General features: G+C 28.7%; 1 protein-coding gene across 1 annotated transcript; it reads right to left on the bottom strand.

The window, feature by feature from the left end:
* Window positions 1-6,634: 6,634 nt before the first annotated feature.
* On the bottom strand, window positions 6,635-7,969 carry LOC131651425 (aspartic proteinase CDR1-like). Its single transcript, XM_058921092.1, has one exon. The coding sequence runs from the start codon at window positions 7,967-7,969 to the stop codon at window positions 6,635-6,637; it is 1,335 nt and encodes a 444-aa protein (XP_058777075.1).
* Window positions 7,970-18,138: the final 10,169 nt, after the last annotated feature.

The raw sequence follows: 18,138 nt of genomic DNA, 5'->3' as shown, positions 1-18,138 counted from the left end.
AAAGAAAGATGCTGAGAGAGAGAAAGATGAGTCTCACAATGAAAATGAAAAAGAAAGCATCTCAAACAATGAAGAACTTCCCAAAGCCTGGACAAACGTGAAAGACCATCCAATTGACAATATAATAGGAGACATCTCAAGGGGCGTTACAACACGCTCAAAGATAAGTAACTTCTGTCATCATTTTGCTTTTGTTTCACAAGTTGAGCCGAAAAACGCTAAGGATGCATTACTTGATGAGCATTGGCTAATGGCCATGCAAGAAGAATTAAACCAATTTAAACGGAATGTTGTTTGGGACTTAGTCCCTCATCCGGGAGATCATCAAGTAATAGGCACTAGATGGGTTTTTCGTAACAAACTTGATAAAAACGGTGTTATTACTAGAAACAAAGCTAGATTAGTTGCCCAAGGTTATAATCAAGAGGAAGGTATTGATTATGAAGAGACATACGCTCCTGTAGCACGTCTCGAAGCTATTCGCCTCTTACTTGCTTATGCTTGTTCTAAAGACTTCAAACTATTCCAAATGGATGTTAAGAGTGCCTTTCTAAATGGCTATATTAATGAAGAAGTCTATGTTGCTCAGCCACCCGGCTTTGAAAATTACATGTATCCAACTCATGTCTATAAGCTGAAACGTGCTCTATACGGTCTTAAACAAGCCCCTCGGGCTTGGTATGAACGTTTGAGAAAATTTCTCCTTAGTCAAGGGTACTCTAGAGGTAAAGTTGACACTACTCTCTTTATTAAAAGAAAAGATGAGGATATTCTCTTAGTCCAAATTTATGTAGATGATATTATATTTGGGTCGACTAATGCAAAACTTGTCAAAGACTTTTCTAAGCTTATGCAGAGTGAATTTGAGATGAGTCTCATGGGTGAGCTAAATTTCTTCCTTGGCCTACAAATCAAGCAACTCAGTCATGGAACGTTTGTGAATCAAACTAAATATTGTACGGAGCTGCTCAAAAGATTTGGAATGAGTGAAGCAAAGGAAATTGACACACCTATGGCAACAAATACAAATCTAGACAAAGATGAGAAAGGTAAAGAGGTTGATGTGAAATTATACCGAGGAATGATAGGTTCACTATTGTATCTTACTGCCTCAAGACCAAACATTATGTTTAGTGTGTGTATGTGTGCAAGATATCAATCTTGCCCAAAAGAATCTCACTTGAAAGCCGTCAAAAGAATTCTGCGATACTTACGTGGAACTACTACATATGGCCTATGGTATCCAAAAGGAAATGAGTGTCATTTGGTAGGATTCTCCGATTCAGATTTTGCCGGCTGCAAATCCGATAGAAAAAGCACTAGTGGAACGTGTCATCTATTCTCAAACTCATTGATAAGTTGGCATAGTAAGAAACAAGTATCGGTTGCATTATCCACTGCTGAGGCAGAATATGTAGCTGCTGGAAGCTGCTGTGCACAAATATTATGGCTCAAGCAACAACTTCTTGACTTTGGTATTAAGCTTGATCGCATACCTATCATGTGCGACAACACAAGCGCCATAAACTTGAGTAAAAATCCTGTCTTACACTCACGTACCAAACATATTGAAATAAGGCATCACTTTCTACGAGATCATGTAGAGAAAGGAGACGTTACTTTTGAACATGTAGAAAGCAAGAAGCAACTAGCTGACATCTTCACCAAACCTCTAGCAACGGAGCAATACTTCAACATTCGTAGGGAATTAGGGATACTCGATATCTCTAATTTGGGCTAATTACGTTTGTTTTCTCTTAATATTATTTCTTTACTTTATGTATATATATATCTTTCTTGCTAACATTTTTCTTAGCATAAAGGTAGTTCATCATCAAGCCAGGCGTCATATTGAAAAAGCGGTAACGTAATCGTTGTTCACTTCCAAAAATAATATTGATACTATAATATGCTATCAATTAACATGCTTATAGTGACTTCATGCATAAAAACTGTTCTTGCTCACATATGTGTCTCATGCTATCATTAACTACCTTTTATCTACTATACTGTACATGCTAGCATTGTTATCTATGGTCCTCCTGTTACTCTTCTATTCTCCTGTTTTCTCTTTTTGATGTTGACAAAGGGGGAGATAGATGCTGGATGTACGGGGGAGCTTTGTTGAGAGATTGCCCTGTTGATAGATAGATGCTGGATGTACGGGGGAGCTCTGTTGAGTCTTTATCATTTACTTCCAAAGCTTAGACGAATGGTTTGCCATCATCAAAAAGGGGGAGTATGTGAATACAAGATTACACTCAAAGATGTTTTTGATTCATGGCAAACTCAAATAAGCATTCAAACAACAAGACGGAAGCAGAAAACTTAAAGAAAAGCAAGCATTGATCACTCATAGGTCAACCCATTATGTTTACATGTTTAAAGGTTGACTCAACACAAGCAAAACAAGAAGAATGCAGAAAAGCAGCAGTTAGGTCGACCTACCATCAACCCAGGTCGACCTAAAATGGAGAAAAATTCATATACTCCTGCTAGGTCGACCCACACATCATTTAGGTCGACCTAAATTGATGAATTCCACATACCAGCCTGTTAGGTCGACCTACACATCAACTAGGTCGACCTAATTTGTGAAAATGTCCCCAGAATGCATCAGAAGAGGATTCTGGTCGACCTACTCCTTCAACAGGTCGACCTAACTGGGAGCAAAATTCTGCAAGCTCTGTTAGGTCGACCTAAGCACTACAAGTGGTCGACCTAATTGATCAAGAAAGTTCAAAAATCAGTTTTTCTTGGTTCTAACTGTTATGCAATCATATATATTGTGCAAGGGTAATTATTCCTACACACCAACGACTGAAAGATACACAAACGCTTCTCATCTTCGTTCTTCATCATCTCCAACACAATTACACATAATCATTCTTGCGTTGCGGGTTAGTGATGAGTTCGATAACGTCCATGGAACGGAATTGAAGATTCCTAGTGGGTGAAGGTTTGTGGGGTTTGTTGGTGAATAAAATCTGCGGGTTTTGTCCTCCACGACGGGTGGTTCTTGGGGGTTTTTATCAAGAGGCGTTCATTGAGGATTCGGCTGAGTGTAACGATTGAGGAACGGGGAGTTCAAGGAATCAAGACACTGCAGAAGGGAATCGAAGTGAAGCTCTTGGATAACCTTGATCTTGCTCAAGATTAAGGGGGAAGAAGATTCAAAGGATCGACATAATTGGTTTATCGTTTATCGTTTTGTTATCTTCTTTGTATATACTACTTTCAACATTAATGAAAGATTACCCAATTTCAATTTGGAATTGGGGGCAGACGTAGTCGTAGCGAGGACGATCGACGAACTGCCTAAACAAATATCGTGTTCTTGTCGCTTTTACTTTTTCATTTACATTTTGTTCATAATTGGTATAATTGCTAAATTGATCAATGATTCAAGTGTTAAAATTGTGAATTAAAAGTTCTGCATAAACATCACAATTCACCACATCTTGAATTAGCATCAAATTTGAATATTGTCACCAAGTGTTTGTCTATTTGTTTAATTCCCCTTACTGCATTGAAAATCAAAGTTTGTCAATCTAGAAGTTAATTGATTTTCAGTTGTGACAAGTATTGTTTCGATAGCATATCTCCTTATCCGGAATTTCGAATATCTTGTGGTTTTGTAACACATATAACCCTTTGCAATAGCGGTCCGGAATAGACGCAAGTCGATTCAGAACCGCTTTCGCTATAGTCTGTAAAAATTCCGGAAAAACTGTGTTGGATCTATTCACCCCCCTCTAGATCCTTAGGCCAGCGTCTAACAATCTCTAGTCTCCTCATGGATCCCCCCACTGAAAATTTTACATTTCTGAGGGTTAACAATTAGGCCTGTAGTCAAGGTGGAGATTTTTGTAGTGTGACTTAAAACCTTTGATGATGAAATAAAAGAAAACATATATTTTGGAAAGTGCATATACCGCGGAAAACACAAATGAAAGTGAGAGATTGTTTTCTATAATTCACATAAGACAAGACACATAAGATCAATTAAAGAAGAGAGGTATTTTGTTGGATATTGGAGATTTATCTTGTGTGTTTTGTTTGTCGGAGGAGGAATCTTTACCGTATCTTTTGGGTCTTTGGTTGATACCATCAAACATTTGGATGAAAGCGTTCGAGTGGATATATTGGTTCGTTTAAACAGTTAACATTAACGGAGTTCGAATTTTTTTTGTTCATTGTGAAAAGGTGAAGAATCTTTCTAAAAGGTCTATTGTTATAGTTATTTGGTTTGCAACTGTTTGGATCTTTTGGTTGAAGCGTAATGAGCGAGTCGTTTAGTTTTTATGATTGTATGTCGGGTGTAATTGCAAATGCTCGGAAGTGTTTTTATGATGTTTTCCAAGTGGAGTATCCCTTTTACTCCATTGAAAGAACCATTGCCTATTAAAATAACATAAGACACACATAGAGAAAAGAAAACGGATGCGATATATATATATATATATATATATATATATATATATATATATATATATATATATATATATATATATATATATATATATATATATATATATATATATATATATATATATATATATATATATGTTTCCCATCACTTTTCTCAATGAGCTTCAGCATACGAAACTCTCTCTAAAGGGATATTTTGTGGTGACAAGTCAAAGTTGTCCAATTTTATAAATAATGTTCAAATAATCAACCCCAAATCCGGATCAACAAACCCCGCATGATCTCAACATCCAAATTATAGAATACTAAAGTATTTAATATTATCCCCACCTCTCACACGCTAGGTGCATTACAATAAAAATAAAACTTGAGTACCATTCTTGTCCCTCAAGAACTAGGTGACTCATCTCATATACTAGTGCAGAAGGTACTTTTTATATTGGGCGAAAAGTACCTTTTATATCGGGCCTGGGTCCGATGTAAAGCCAGACAATGTAATAAGTCAGAGACATTTTACATCGGGGCAAGGCCCGATGTGATAAATTAACATACCACATCGGTTGAATCAGATGTCTGATGTGAAAAAATAATGCAATTTTTTAATAAAAAATATGTACATCATATTTTACATCGGTTGTCCTGTCCGATTGATATAATAGATAGTTTTTACATCGGTTTTCCACTTTGCCCAATGTAATAGATAAGTTTTTACATCGTTTTTCCATTTTACCCGATGTAATATGTTTTTTGCTTTTAAGCGTATAATAGCTGTTTTTCCTATTTTAATCTGTAATTTTTTTTGTACCTAATTTTCCATATATGTTTCAAATACCACACATTCCAAAGTTAGGTCGCTATTTTACACATTTTTCCCACAACACACATACCACATTTAGGTCACTATTTTCATATTTTTTTAACCAGTGAAGGATATAATTTCATTGCACCAAATAGCTAAGATGCATATATATATTCTTCAAAATTTACAGAAGTATTAATCTAAAATACACAAGTGTACAAAATTATAAGAAAGTTTACACACGGTGGACTACTACAAAATAACAAAGCAACAAATATCCAACCATTTAAGTCTTTTAGCGCACTTAAAATACCAACCAACATCAAAGTTAATCCGTGAAAAAGAACGGTATCTTCCAATATGTTTGCGCAGGATGTTGAAACCATCTGAAAATATAATAATTTTGCTGTTAGCAACAAACCATGTACTCTACAACAATAAACATCAGCGATAACAATAAACTTACTATGATAGACTTACTATGATTATAGAGCCACCAAAAAAGCTCTTGAATCTTTTAAACTCTTCTAAGATATCACTTTTGACCTTAATCATATATAACAATAACATTCCCGAAACATATAGGTTAAATGGTTGCACTACTACTATATAAAGAATCTGAAACATAGACAGAATTAAAGCCTCTCAAGGAAATGGAGGATGCAGATGGACATGTTCTAAACAAGAGTAATGTATGATCGTCTTATGGAAATTCAGGAACCGGTCAGGTGGAGGAAACTCGTGATGGGAAAAATAGCAAGGCCTAGAGCCATATTTATGTTGTGGCAGGCATGTCATGACAGATTGGCGACAAGAGATGCTCTGGTGAATTTGGTCTGATTCGTGACACTAAATGTTTTTTCTGCAGTGTAAATGAGTCACTTAATCACATTATATTTCAATGTGGTCCTTTCAGAGAGATTTGGCTACAGATTCTCCAGTTGCTTCAAATAGACCATAGCCCACAAGGTTGGAATAAGGAGATAGTTTGGATTATGGACAATTGCAAAGGAAAGGGTTTGAAAGCCAGCTGATTAAAATGTGCTTTATGGAAACCATTTATGAGATTTGGAAGTACCGAAACATAATTTGCTCTAATAAGGAGAACCCTCATAGAGACATAGTCTTAAAAAATTATTGAAAATGTGATAGTTTTGGATTTTTGAATGTTGAATCCAACTGGATCGCTTTGCTTGTAAGTATTTTTGGAATGAATAAAATATTTATTTTCCAAAAATAAATTTGATTTTTTACTAATAAAAAAGTGTATGAATTGCATAAAAATGATATAGCTTTGTGGAAAAGCAGCTTATTAATATTATGATACTCAAACTTTTTTTCTAAAAATAAAAGATAAATAATAAAAATCTCAAACAAATTTTTGTAGCCAATAGTTGTAGGCATTTAATATTTAGAACAATCAGTATGCTTAAAAGAAATAATGTTTTTGTTGAGGTCATAACCAACTAAATAATTTATTTGTGCATGGTTTCCAAAAAGACCTAATCCGTCTTTGCGTGGGCGAAATGCAAAGCATTTAACCCCCTCATATAAATAATCAAAGGTTCCCTTAGAATCTAACTTAACATCTGCGCCTTTAAAATGTGCCGTAATTTGTGGAAAGTTTGGTTGTTTGGATGTGGTATTATAACAAAGTTTGTATGAATCAGTATCATCTTGAAAACGCTTTAGTTTAACCACTTTTTTCACCGCTGATTCCAACCTATTGTAAAAATGATGTGGAAGAACAGATACAGTTGTACCAGAGTCAATTATGATGTTATGGGTAGAAGCATTTGTTCCTTCGCGTTTGAATCCTCTATACTTTATCCTTTTATTTCCTACGCTAACAGCTTCCAAGTGAAGATAATAAGTGTCTTTTTGACGATTTCCTACCATTTTGATTATAGGAGTTGAAACAACATTGTCACCATTAACAATAGCAGCATCTCCAAAATTTATTTTGCTAGATATATTAGACTTGCTATTATCCTCATCAACTAAACAATATGAGAATTTTCCCCTAATTGAAGATCCTAGTTGTTTAATAAGAGACATATGTCCACTTCCAAAGCCAACTATACCTAAATTTGGAGTTTGGACATTATACCCAAGACTATTATTATGTCCACAACCTATTACAATTTTAGAAAATGAGACAAAAGAGCCGGAGGCTGAATCTAATGTAAGAGTCTCCACACTAAGATCTCCCTGTGTCTTCGATCCCTGGCCATAATCATAAGTATATTGACAAGCGTCTCTATCATAAGAACAATAAGTAACTTCCATAGATTTGCATGTTCTAGAGGAGCATCGAATATTTTGGTAACTAGAAGATTTCAAAGGATTAAAAATGGGAGAGGTTTGGTTATAACATCTATTACAAGGTTTGCATTGTAACCATATTAAATTACTACCTGTATCTAAAAATCCATAAACCTTAAATGGTGGAGTACCAACTGAATAACCCATTAGATACTCACCATCATCATAAGGCATAGATGACTCAAGTTTGCTTTTAGTAGGAGAAAATTCATTGTAAATATAATTAGCACGATTGATAGACCGTTGCACAGCATTAAGAGTTCTTTGAAATTTATTTTGGTTGGAGTTGTACAATGGTGATTTATAAGAATCACGGTGAATGAGTTCAACAGTAAAACCACGGTTTATTTCATGAGAGATAGCTAAGCAAGAAATGCAAGACAAAATAAGGATAAAATATGAAAACGGTGACATTGGTTTAGATATTTGAGTGAAAAATTGTTATCCCAAGTTATCTTCTTTCAGTGCTTTTTATAGGATGAAAATTAACCTTAATGCAAAGATAAGAACACCAAAAAGTAAAGCATTAAAATATTGTGAATATTTGTTTGATTTGGTTTTATTATTTTTGGTAAAAAAAATATACATGTTAAGAAATTATTACTATTTTCAAGATTTGATTTGACTTTATTGAAAGAAATTGATTTTGTCTATTTTATTTACCGAGTATGATTAACATATTCCTATTCAATTCGAAGCAAAATTAAAACGGCCATATTTAATTATAGACAATTCAAAATTTTCTTTATATATTTAAAACCACATATTTTAATAAATATTAATAAAAATTACATGATTTTTTAAATATTTTTTAAATTACTTGATTTTTTTTATTGTTTCTTAAAAATACGTGATTTTTTAATATTTTTAAATCATAATTTTAAAGAAATCATAATTTTTTAGTATTATTGTTTCTTATAAATTATACTCTCAATTTTAAAGAAATCATAACTTTTTTTAATTAAGTAAAGTTATATTCAATACACTTATTCTTATTAATATTTCGTTAAAAAAAGAATTTTTTAATATTTATTAATAACACAATTTATTTTTATATAAATAACAAATATTAATCTGAAATTTAAACAAATAAGAGCACCAAAAACTAAAGCATTAAAATAGTGAATATTTGTTTGATTGTGGTTTTACTATTTTTTAGTTTTTCCCTTGTTTGGAAGCGTGGCATTTTAAGCAAAAAAACAATTAAAAGGCTTTTATTAAGCACTGTTTCCACCAACTGAGCTACAACATTTTATTAACTACAAAGGCTTTTATTTTTGTTATTAATAACAATAAGCAATGTTATCTAATGTTTAATATTTGTTTTAACATTAATATATTATACTAGTAGTTGTACCCGTGCGATGCACGGAAATTATTTCACTTTAAAAAATTAATATAAAATAAAAATAAATAAAATAATAATAAATTATATATTTAAAAGCTTTAAATAAAATACGGTAATATGATAAAAATATAGTAGTATAATAAAAGCCCAAGGTAAATATAAAGCCCAAGGTAAATTTTAAAATAAAACTATTTAAAATAGTAAATTTTATATTTAAATTTAAATGTATTTATTTATTTTTAAGGTGTAAAATATTTATTAAATATTAATTATTTGTAAATAAAATACAATGTATAATATGAAAAAGTAAAAATAAACATTATCCTAAATGATATTAAAATTATTATTTAATAAAAAGCAAATTAAAATGTAAAACAAATTATTGATAAGTAGAAAAATTATTGCATACTAAACGCATAACACAAAAGCCAAAATGAAAGAAAAATTCATGAAATAAAATCTCAATAAAATATTTATTTATCGAAGTAAAATTGGTTGATAATTGTTAAACATATTTATTTCTTTTTACTATACAGCAGATTAAAAATAATGGGAGTGATTGTGATTGAAAATCGTTACAAAATTTGTTAAAATGGATATTGAGTTAGTTTTCTTAAGTCTATAATTAATGATTATTTTTATTAAAAATAATAAAATAAAATTTGAATTAAAAAAATACCTATAGTTAGTAAAAGAATAGTTTAAACAAAAGTAATGTGAAAATAAAGGGAAGGATAATGGAGTTAGTGGATGAAATAACAATTAGTAGTATTGAAAAATTAATAATAAATATAAAAATTTGTTTATTTAAAAAAGTAATAAATTTTAAAATAACTATTTAAATTGGTATTAATGTCAATTATATAAATTTAAAATAATGAGTAGTAGTAAATTGAAATTGGTATCAAATTAGTTGTACTAATGTGAAATACAATTATATAAATTTAATGTAGCCACTTGATTTTAATTTTTAATTAATGTAACTTTAAATGATTTTAGTAATAATATTTTTTAACTTTTGTTTAAAAATTTGTAGATACAACTTGCAAAGTTGTGATAGAGGGTTGTGCTCAACTATCTGACCATAACGTAATATGGATCCTTTAATTTGAACATTAATTTACAAAACAAACAAAAATACTATATGAGAAATTTACAATGTAATATTTGCAAATGAGTAAAATGATAAATTTGTCAAAGTGTCTAACCTAATTAGCATTATCACTTACAAATTGGCTATATATATATATATATATATATATATATATATATATATATATATATATATATATATATATATATATATATATATATATATATATATATATATATATATATATTTATACAACATATTTAATCATAAAAAATGGATAAACTTATAAATTATTCAAAAATAGTAAATTAAAAAACAATTATATTAGGGAACAGTAATCGAAAAATAAATTAACGAAAAAATAGTGAAGAAGAAAAAAAAAACAAAGAAAATAGAGAAATGAATTAAGAGAGAAAGAAGAAGAAATCTAATAGTCAACGGTGCAATAGATGAGTGGAGAGGTAGTGAAAAGTTACTCCACAATGTAAAATCCTGTTAATTCTCTTTATTACAAAATATCTTATTAATTATAGCAATGGAAACATGGGTAATGAGAAGTCTTCAGTGGCTTGGTCCTTGAGTATTGTGTAGCTTTAACTACATCACAATCAGCATAAACATCCATTGCAATTTTTTAATCCACTTTAAGAGGAGTTAAAGCACTGTTAAAATCAAGTTCATTTTCTCCAGATGCAAATATTGAATACTACGCAGGATAGAAGTAGAAATTTAGAAATTTAGAAATTTAGAAATATAAATGAAGATAAAGGTAAAAACAAAAGGTCAAGAATATATAAACATTTTCTTAACTGGTAACAACTTTTGCAACATGCTCTTTAAACTAATTATAAACAAATATGTACATATATGATATGGTTGCAAGAATAATATGAATCTACTTTTAATAAATAAAAAGAAACTACTATCAAAATTATAGATAGAATTTATTCAAAATATTTGAGTTGAATTCCTCTGAACGATACTTTACATTGTCAGTCTCTTTTCTTGATAAAACAGATGTTTAAGACAACTTCACATGCAAATTACATATTACTACTATATTAAACAATTCCAACGTTCTACATAATTATGTAACATTTTCGCTTAATATTTTCGCTTAATATATTGATATATTTTGATTTAGATACCATGATATATTTCAATATAGTCAATATATTCAATGGGAATTTATCACTCATACACAAACTTCTCAAAATATATTTCATGCATAAATATATGTTTAAATATCTATCTCTTTAAATGTCATGAATGTTTATGCATTTAGATGAGAATAGAAAAGAAAATTAATGTTTTGACATGCCTCTGTTTTGCTTAGATGATATAGCAGATATGAAATGGACAGTTCATTCAACTCTTCTTTGTATTCACGTGTAGCTATTTGAACTCAACTGAAACAAAATATATGAAAATAAGATACTTGGTTTTAAAATTTTAAATTTTCACACTTTAAAATATATTGTTCCCTCCAAATTGTGTTGCGATGAATTAAATTATTTACTAATTAACAATCATTGTGCTTAGAATGCAAGAATAATTAAAAACACACTTAAACTAATAAGCACTTAAACAAAATAAAAAACACCTACCATAAATCGTTTGCAACTTATTTTTAACTGCACTAACACAACCTTCATGTGTCATATCCACCATATTCTCCATCTATAACATCAAATAGCAACAAAACTCAAACGATTAAGTATTAGACTAAGTATCTTAATCTAGCATCATAGCTAAAGAAACTAAAATAATTTGAAATTATAAATCGAATTAATCAAAACAGAGTTTCTTCCTTCCTCTCTTAAGCACAACAACAACTCATTGTTATAAATAAAAGTGATAATAGTACTCTCTTAACAACAACAACAACAACAACAACAACTGGTGACAACACTCATGAAACATGAACTGAAATAAAATCCAATTATATAAAACAAGCTTGAGCTAGCACAGTCCTTGTAGTTCGGAAGATATGAAGTAGAGAGAGATTGAGACAACAAACTTACGATTTTCAAAAAAAGTTCAGGATGCTCAGATCCTCTCTTTTTCTCTTTGAATCCATTTTTTATTTTTTTATTCTCAAAAACATGGTTTGTGTTGCTGATGAATGAATTTTGTGTTTGGTGTGTTAAAATGAAAATGACCAAGGTGAATGTTTGAAATTGAGATGATGAAAGTTATGGAAAATAAAGGTTTGCTCTTTGAATGTTGTATGCACCTGAAAGTGTTTTAGAACAAATAATGTACTTTCTTCCTAAAACATGGTGATAAGCCTTTTAACTTTAATTGTGATTTTTTGGTTGCTGCATGCATTGAGTGGTGCATTTTGAATTTGCATTGAAAAATGGTGAGTCACTTTTAAAATATGCATTGTAAAGTGTTAAATAATAATTAGTAACTATGACACAGTATTTTAAAAAATTTTAAAATGGTTAAGAATGCAAAATGACGTTAGGAACATGAATAATCATGTTTAATTAGTTTCAACTTGCAAAATGACAAATGGTTCATAATTATTATAGGAAAATCTGTAAATTAAATAAGTTGATAATTTTGCGGTTTGATTTTTATGGGGAAGGGGAATTAGGCTGCCAATGTTTTGGAAAAGGATAATGAAAATGAAAGGTCATAAACAAATTATTAAAAAAAAAACGTGTTATGCAAGACCGAAGTATAATAATTTTAAAAATATTAAATTAAATTATTAAATTAACAAATATAGTAAGATTTCCTAATGTAGAAATAATAAAAATAGTAAACTCTCTATAATTATGACACTTGTCAAAATTGTCAAAAATCTCATTTTGCTTTATTATATTGTATGACATGTTTTATAATATGTATGTTCTAATGTCTAATGTTCTAACGTTAATACATTTTTTAACATAAATGTGTTCTAATGTTTAATATTTGTTTTAACGTTAATATATATTATTTTTTCTAAGGTATTACATTTTTTTATAATATATATTATATTATTGTTTTAATAAAATATATTTTATATTTTATAATTTTAAACTAACTAACATTTTATTTATAAACTAACATTGTTTATAAACTAACAAACATTTTTTATAAATTAACAAACTACATGATTTTAAATAAATAATTTATGAACTAACATTATTTATTATTATATTAATGTTTTATTATACTGTATATATTAACGTTTTTAAAAAAGTAATTAATACAGTTTATAAAAAATGATATCTTTAAAAAATACAGTATATAAAATAATTATATACTGAGTAATTTATAAAAAATGATATGTTTAAAAATGCAATATCAAAAAAAATTTATATAAAAATACGTTATATACTGAGTAAATAAAAAAAATTTATTAAAAAAATTATAAAAAATTTTATAAAAAAAAAACGTTAATTACATATAAAACAAAAAAAACAATTTAAAAAAAAATACTGAGTTAATATATATAAAACAATATAATTATATTGAAAGATAAATTAAAATGTTAACATATAATATATAAATTAATGAGCAATATTTAAACAAATAAACTGATTTGGTTCATTGGTTGGGTGTTGGCATGTTAAATATGTGTTTGTGGGTTTGATTCCTATGTGCAACAAAATATTTTTTAGAATATATATATATATATATATATATATATATATATATATATATATATATATATATATATATATATATATATATATATATATATATATATATATATATATATATATATATATATTAACTATCATTCTTAAAAAAAAAGATTGATTTTGTCTACTTTGTTAACGGATATGATTAACATATTTCTATTCATTTCAAAACAAAATTAAAATGGAAATATTTAATTATAGAAATTTCAAGTTTTTCTTTATATATTTAAAATCATGTATTTTAATAGATATTAATAAAAATTACATGATTTTCTTATTATTTCTTTAAATTACGTAACTTTTCTTATTTTTTTTAAAATACATGATTTTTAATATTTCTTAATAACAAATATTACTTTTATAAAATAATTTGTAGGTAAATATTGTTTTTCATAAATTTATATTGGGATCGATTTTAATCCTTTATCTTTAAAAAGTTTCAAAATAATCATTTTGTTATTAAAAAACTTTCAAAGTGGTCATAGGAGGCAAATTTAATCTTTAAAATAAATTTATTATTTAAGATATATAGTATTTTACAAAAAAAAACTTAAATTAAACGAATATTGACTTTTGTTATTGGGAAAGAAATATTAAATGCTCTAGTTTGAATTGTTTTTATTCATTGGTCTTATATCTTTTTATCCACTCTGCTCCATTCATTTCATCAATCCAAACAAATTATAAAAGTTACACACAATTGATATTATTTTAATTCAATGGTTAGAAATGGCTAGTTATTAACTTAGGACTCTTATTTAACATAATATCCTCCTTTTTCTTTTGTAATAATTAATATTTATTATTAAATTATAATTCCTCCTTCACATAAAATTATATAGGTCTCTCCCATTTTTCAAATAACTCAATAACTCTTCACTTAAAAAAATGATTTTATTTCCTTAAAAATCACGGTTTTAAATAAAAAAAAACCTCTTTATATTTCAAAATCACCTTATTTAATTTCTTTAAATAAAATCATATTATGTTATTTAAAATAAATACTATAATTGTTTCAATTTTAAATAATGTGTAATGAAAACTTAGGGGTCAACTCTGGCATCAAGTCAGTCAAGCCCACTTCTGATCGAGTTCAGCACCAATCACCTCTGAACCAACTAACGATGGGTGAAAATTTTTCAATTTTATTGTTCACTTTATCTACACTTTTTTGGGTTAACCATTACTCGTTATTTGTGTTTTAGTTATATTTTTTATATAATTTTAAATGCCATTTAAAAAAATATCAATTTTATAATTTATTTTAAGTAAATATAATATAATTTTATTTAAATAAAAAATAAAATTTGTTTAAAGTTTATAATAATATTTATTTTTTATATAAAAATAAGTATTGTTAATAAATATTAAAAATTTGTTTCCTCTTTTTACTAAATATTAATAAGAATGCCTATATTGAATATAATTTTATTTTATTAAACAAATTATGATTTCTTTAAAATTGATAATAAAAATTAAGCAAAATACTTTTTTTTTCTTCTTAAATTTACCTCGGTGTCCATTTAAGTCCATTATCTTTAATAAAATATTTTCTTAAAAGATTAAAATATACATACTTTTGTGACTATTATAAAAAAATATTTCTTTTATAATTGATGTTTTCGCTTGAAAAAAATAATAATTATCGATGTATTTAATCTAAAAAAAGCTCAATTACATAGGTTATTCAATAAATTTAATTAAATTTTTTTTATTTATTATAGTGAACAGAGAAAGTTTATGTTTAAAAATAACTAAAATGATATTTTGTAGTTTTGTTTCAATTATTTTTTTTTTTAAAAATTACATCTCTCGTTCATAAATAATATAGTTTTTTTTTTACAGAAAATAATATAGTTTTTAAAACAACAAAAATTGGTAACTTCAATTTAATTTGGTAGAGTTAAATTCCTTTAAATATAATTAGATTGAATTACATTTTTAGTTGATATATTTTAACCAACTACAAAATTAATCTCTATATTTTATTTTTTCTGATAGAAAAAAATTAGGTCAACTGAGATCCGAAAATTCACAAAAGTTAGAACAGATCTACGAGGCTCAAACATACTAAATGCCAATCACATAATTCCAGCTCAGCAGGCACGATGTCATGAGTTTCTGGATAATATTTCATAGAATATTCTACATTTGTTGACTACATAAGACATCTCAGCAGGCGCGATGTCATAAGTTTTTGCATATGACATCTCATAAGACATGCTGTCACAAAACATGTATCAATATTCCATACGACATCTTGCTGTTGTACCTGTTTTGTACTTGTTTATATTTGCAAGTTCTATAAATCCTATTACATGTTGCTGCTACTATATTTTAGCCAAACATAAATGCCAATCACACAATTCTGAGCATTAACATAGTTAATTGTGGGATCCTCTTCGAATTCTCTATCCTAATTATCCCTTATCTAGTCACGATGGGGTGGCTGAATTGGTTCTCTGGGAGCCTTAAAGAAATTTGTTATTTGTCCCATTTCCGCTGCCATTTGTTGGTTCGCTTGGGCATTTTCTAAATTCATCTGGGTTGCATTATGGATTAATGGGTTGAAAATAATACTCATTTATTAAGCAAGTACCCCCTCTATCTCGTGATTGTTGTCATCCATTTGTTGCCTTAAAATTGCCAAAGAATTTGTGGTGAGTGAAGGCAACTGGGCAACGAATCATGTTGGTCGAATATTTTGACCCAAACTGTTCACACCAGAACCCGATTCTTGTAATTTTGAAAATGTTAATGTCAAAAAGATTCGTGTATTTGGATGTATACTATTATGTAAATTTTCCATAAAAGATGTAAGCATGTCATATGGAGGATCTCGCATAAGGATAAAAAATCCTAGGGTATGTGGCATTGTTACGTTGAATCCGAGGGGCTAGGGTCGTGGGTTGACCTTGAGTCGCTAAAGAGGAAACATTTGGTATACTTTGCGCGTTCAAAGGTATGGCCAGTGAAACTATTATTGAAGAGATTGCCGTCGAGGGAATGGTCGTTGTACCATGACTAGATGTTATGGCATTGATTGTATTCGCTGCAACTCTTCTTTCTCCTATTGTACTTCCTTTTTCGTATTTGTTTATTGTTATTGGCTAATTTTCTTATTCTCAATCTCATACAAGAATGTTAAACAATATAATACAACAATGCTAATTTTTTGCTTCTCTATCTTATTCATCTTTAGAGAGCTTTACATTAGTGGTAGCAAGTGTACGTTTATGCCTCACATTCTGTAACCCAAATTTCTCCACAATATTTCTAGCATAATTGCTTTTAAGAATAAAAATGCCATCCTTCATTTTCTACACTTGAAAACCAAGAAAATAAGTAAACTCGCCCATCATGTTTATCTCGAATTCATATTGCATTTGTTGAGCATAATGACCTACCATCTTTTTTGACATTCCTCCAAACCCAATGTCATCAACATAAATATGAGTTATCATATGGTTTCCATTTTCTTTATTCACAAATAGAGTTTTGTGAATTCCTCCGGGAAAATATCCATGTTTAGTTAGGAATTTAGTAAGTCTCTCATACCATGCCACATGAGCTTTTTGAGCCCATAAATAGCTTTTCTTGGCTTGTAAACAATATTGGAAAGACAATGATCAATAAATCTTTTTGACTACTCAACGAAGGAGTCCTCATTTAAGTACCCGTTGAGGAATGCACATTTCACATCTCTCTGATAGAGTTTGAACTTAAAAAGATATGACAAACATAGCAACAATTTGATGGCTTCAAGATTGAAAGCAAGTAAAAAAGCTTCATCAAAATAAACTACTTCATTTTGAGTATAGCATTGTGCTACAAGATGCACGTTATTTATAATAATATTCATATTCAAATATGAATAATTCTTGTAATTTCATCTTCTTCCAATAATATTAGCAGAGTTTGGTCTAGTAATAAGGTTCTGTTTTTCCCTTGATGCCCAAATACCGAAGAATTTAGTTTTGAAGTAAACATTTAACAACGGAAGAAGATTTCTATATGTTTTTTTTGAAAAAAATGGTGTTAGCCAAATATGTTTTCCCGCTTGAAATTCTAATTTCCTTAAGACAATAAATTTCGAAGCTGCTGTTGACAAAAATGGGGCGGCTCAATCATGGGGCCATTTTGTTGTAGAATGGTGGGGTCCATATTTTTTAACTCAAAATATGAGCAGGTCAATTTGTCTTTTTCATAAGGTCCTTGATCAATACATATGTGGTGCAGGAACACAACCAGAAGTAATTCTACATGCACAAAATTAAAGGTACACACATATGTCACTGCACCCCCATTTTTGACTGATTAACTAACTTGAGTCTTGGTCTCATAACATTGTATGTTCTTCCCCATGATACACTGCGTCGAAAACTTGCAACACTACTTCAGAAGTCCAACATCATAATTTAAACATAATTTTAGTTTAAAGCTTAAATATATATATATATATATATATATATATATATATATATATATATATATATAT

The sequence above is a fragment of the Vicia villosa genome, linkage group LG2 (assembly GCF_029867415.1).
Source record: "Vicia villosa cultivar HV-30 ecotype Madison, WI linkage group LG2, Vvil1.0, whole genome shotgun sequence".
Lineage (NCBI taxonomy): Eukaryota > Viridiplantae > Streptophyta > Magnoliopsida > Fabales > Fabaceae > Vicia > Vicia villosa.
Note: the sequence above shows the minus strand (reverse complement) of the source record. Positions and strands in the feature narration are given on the sequence as shown.

Excerpts from the sequence above, each read along its gene's own strand:
- LOC131651425 (XM_058921092.1), bottom strand. The coding sequence starts at position 7,969 with ATGTCACCGTTTTCATATTTTATCCTTATTTTGTCTTGCATTTCTTGC.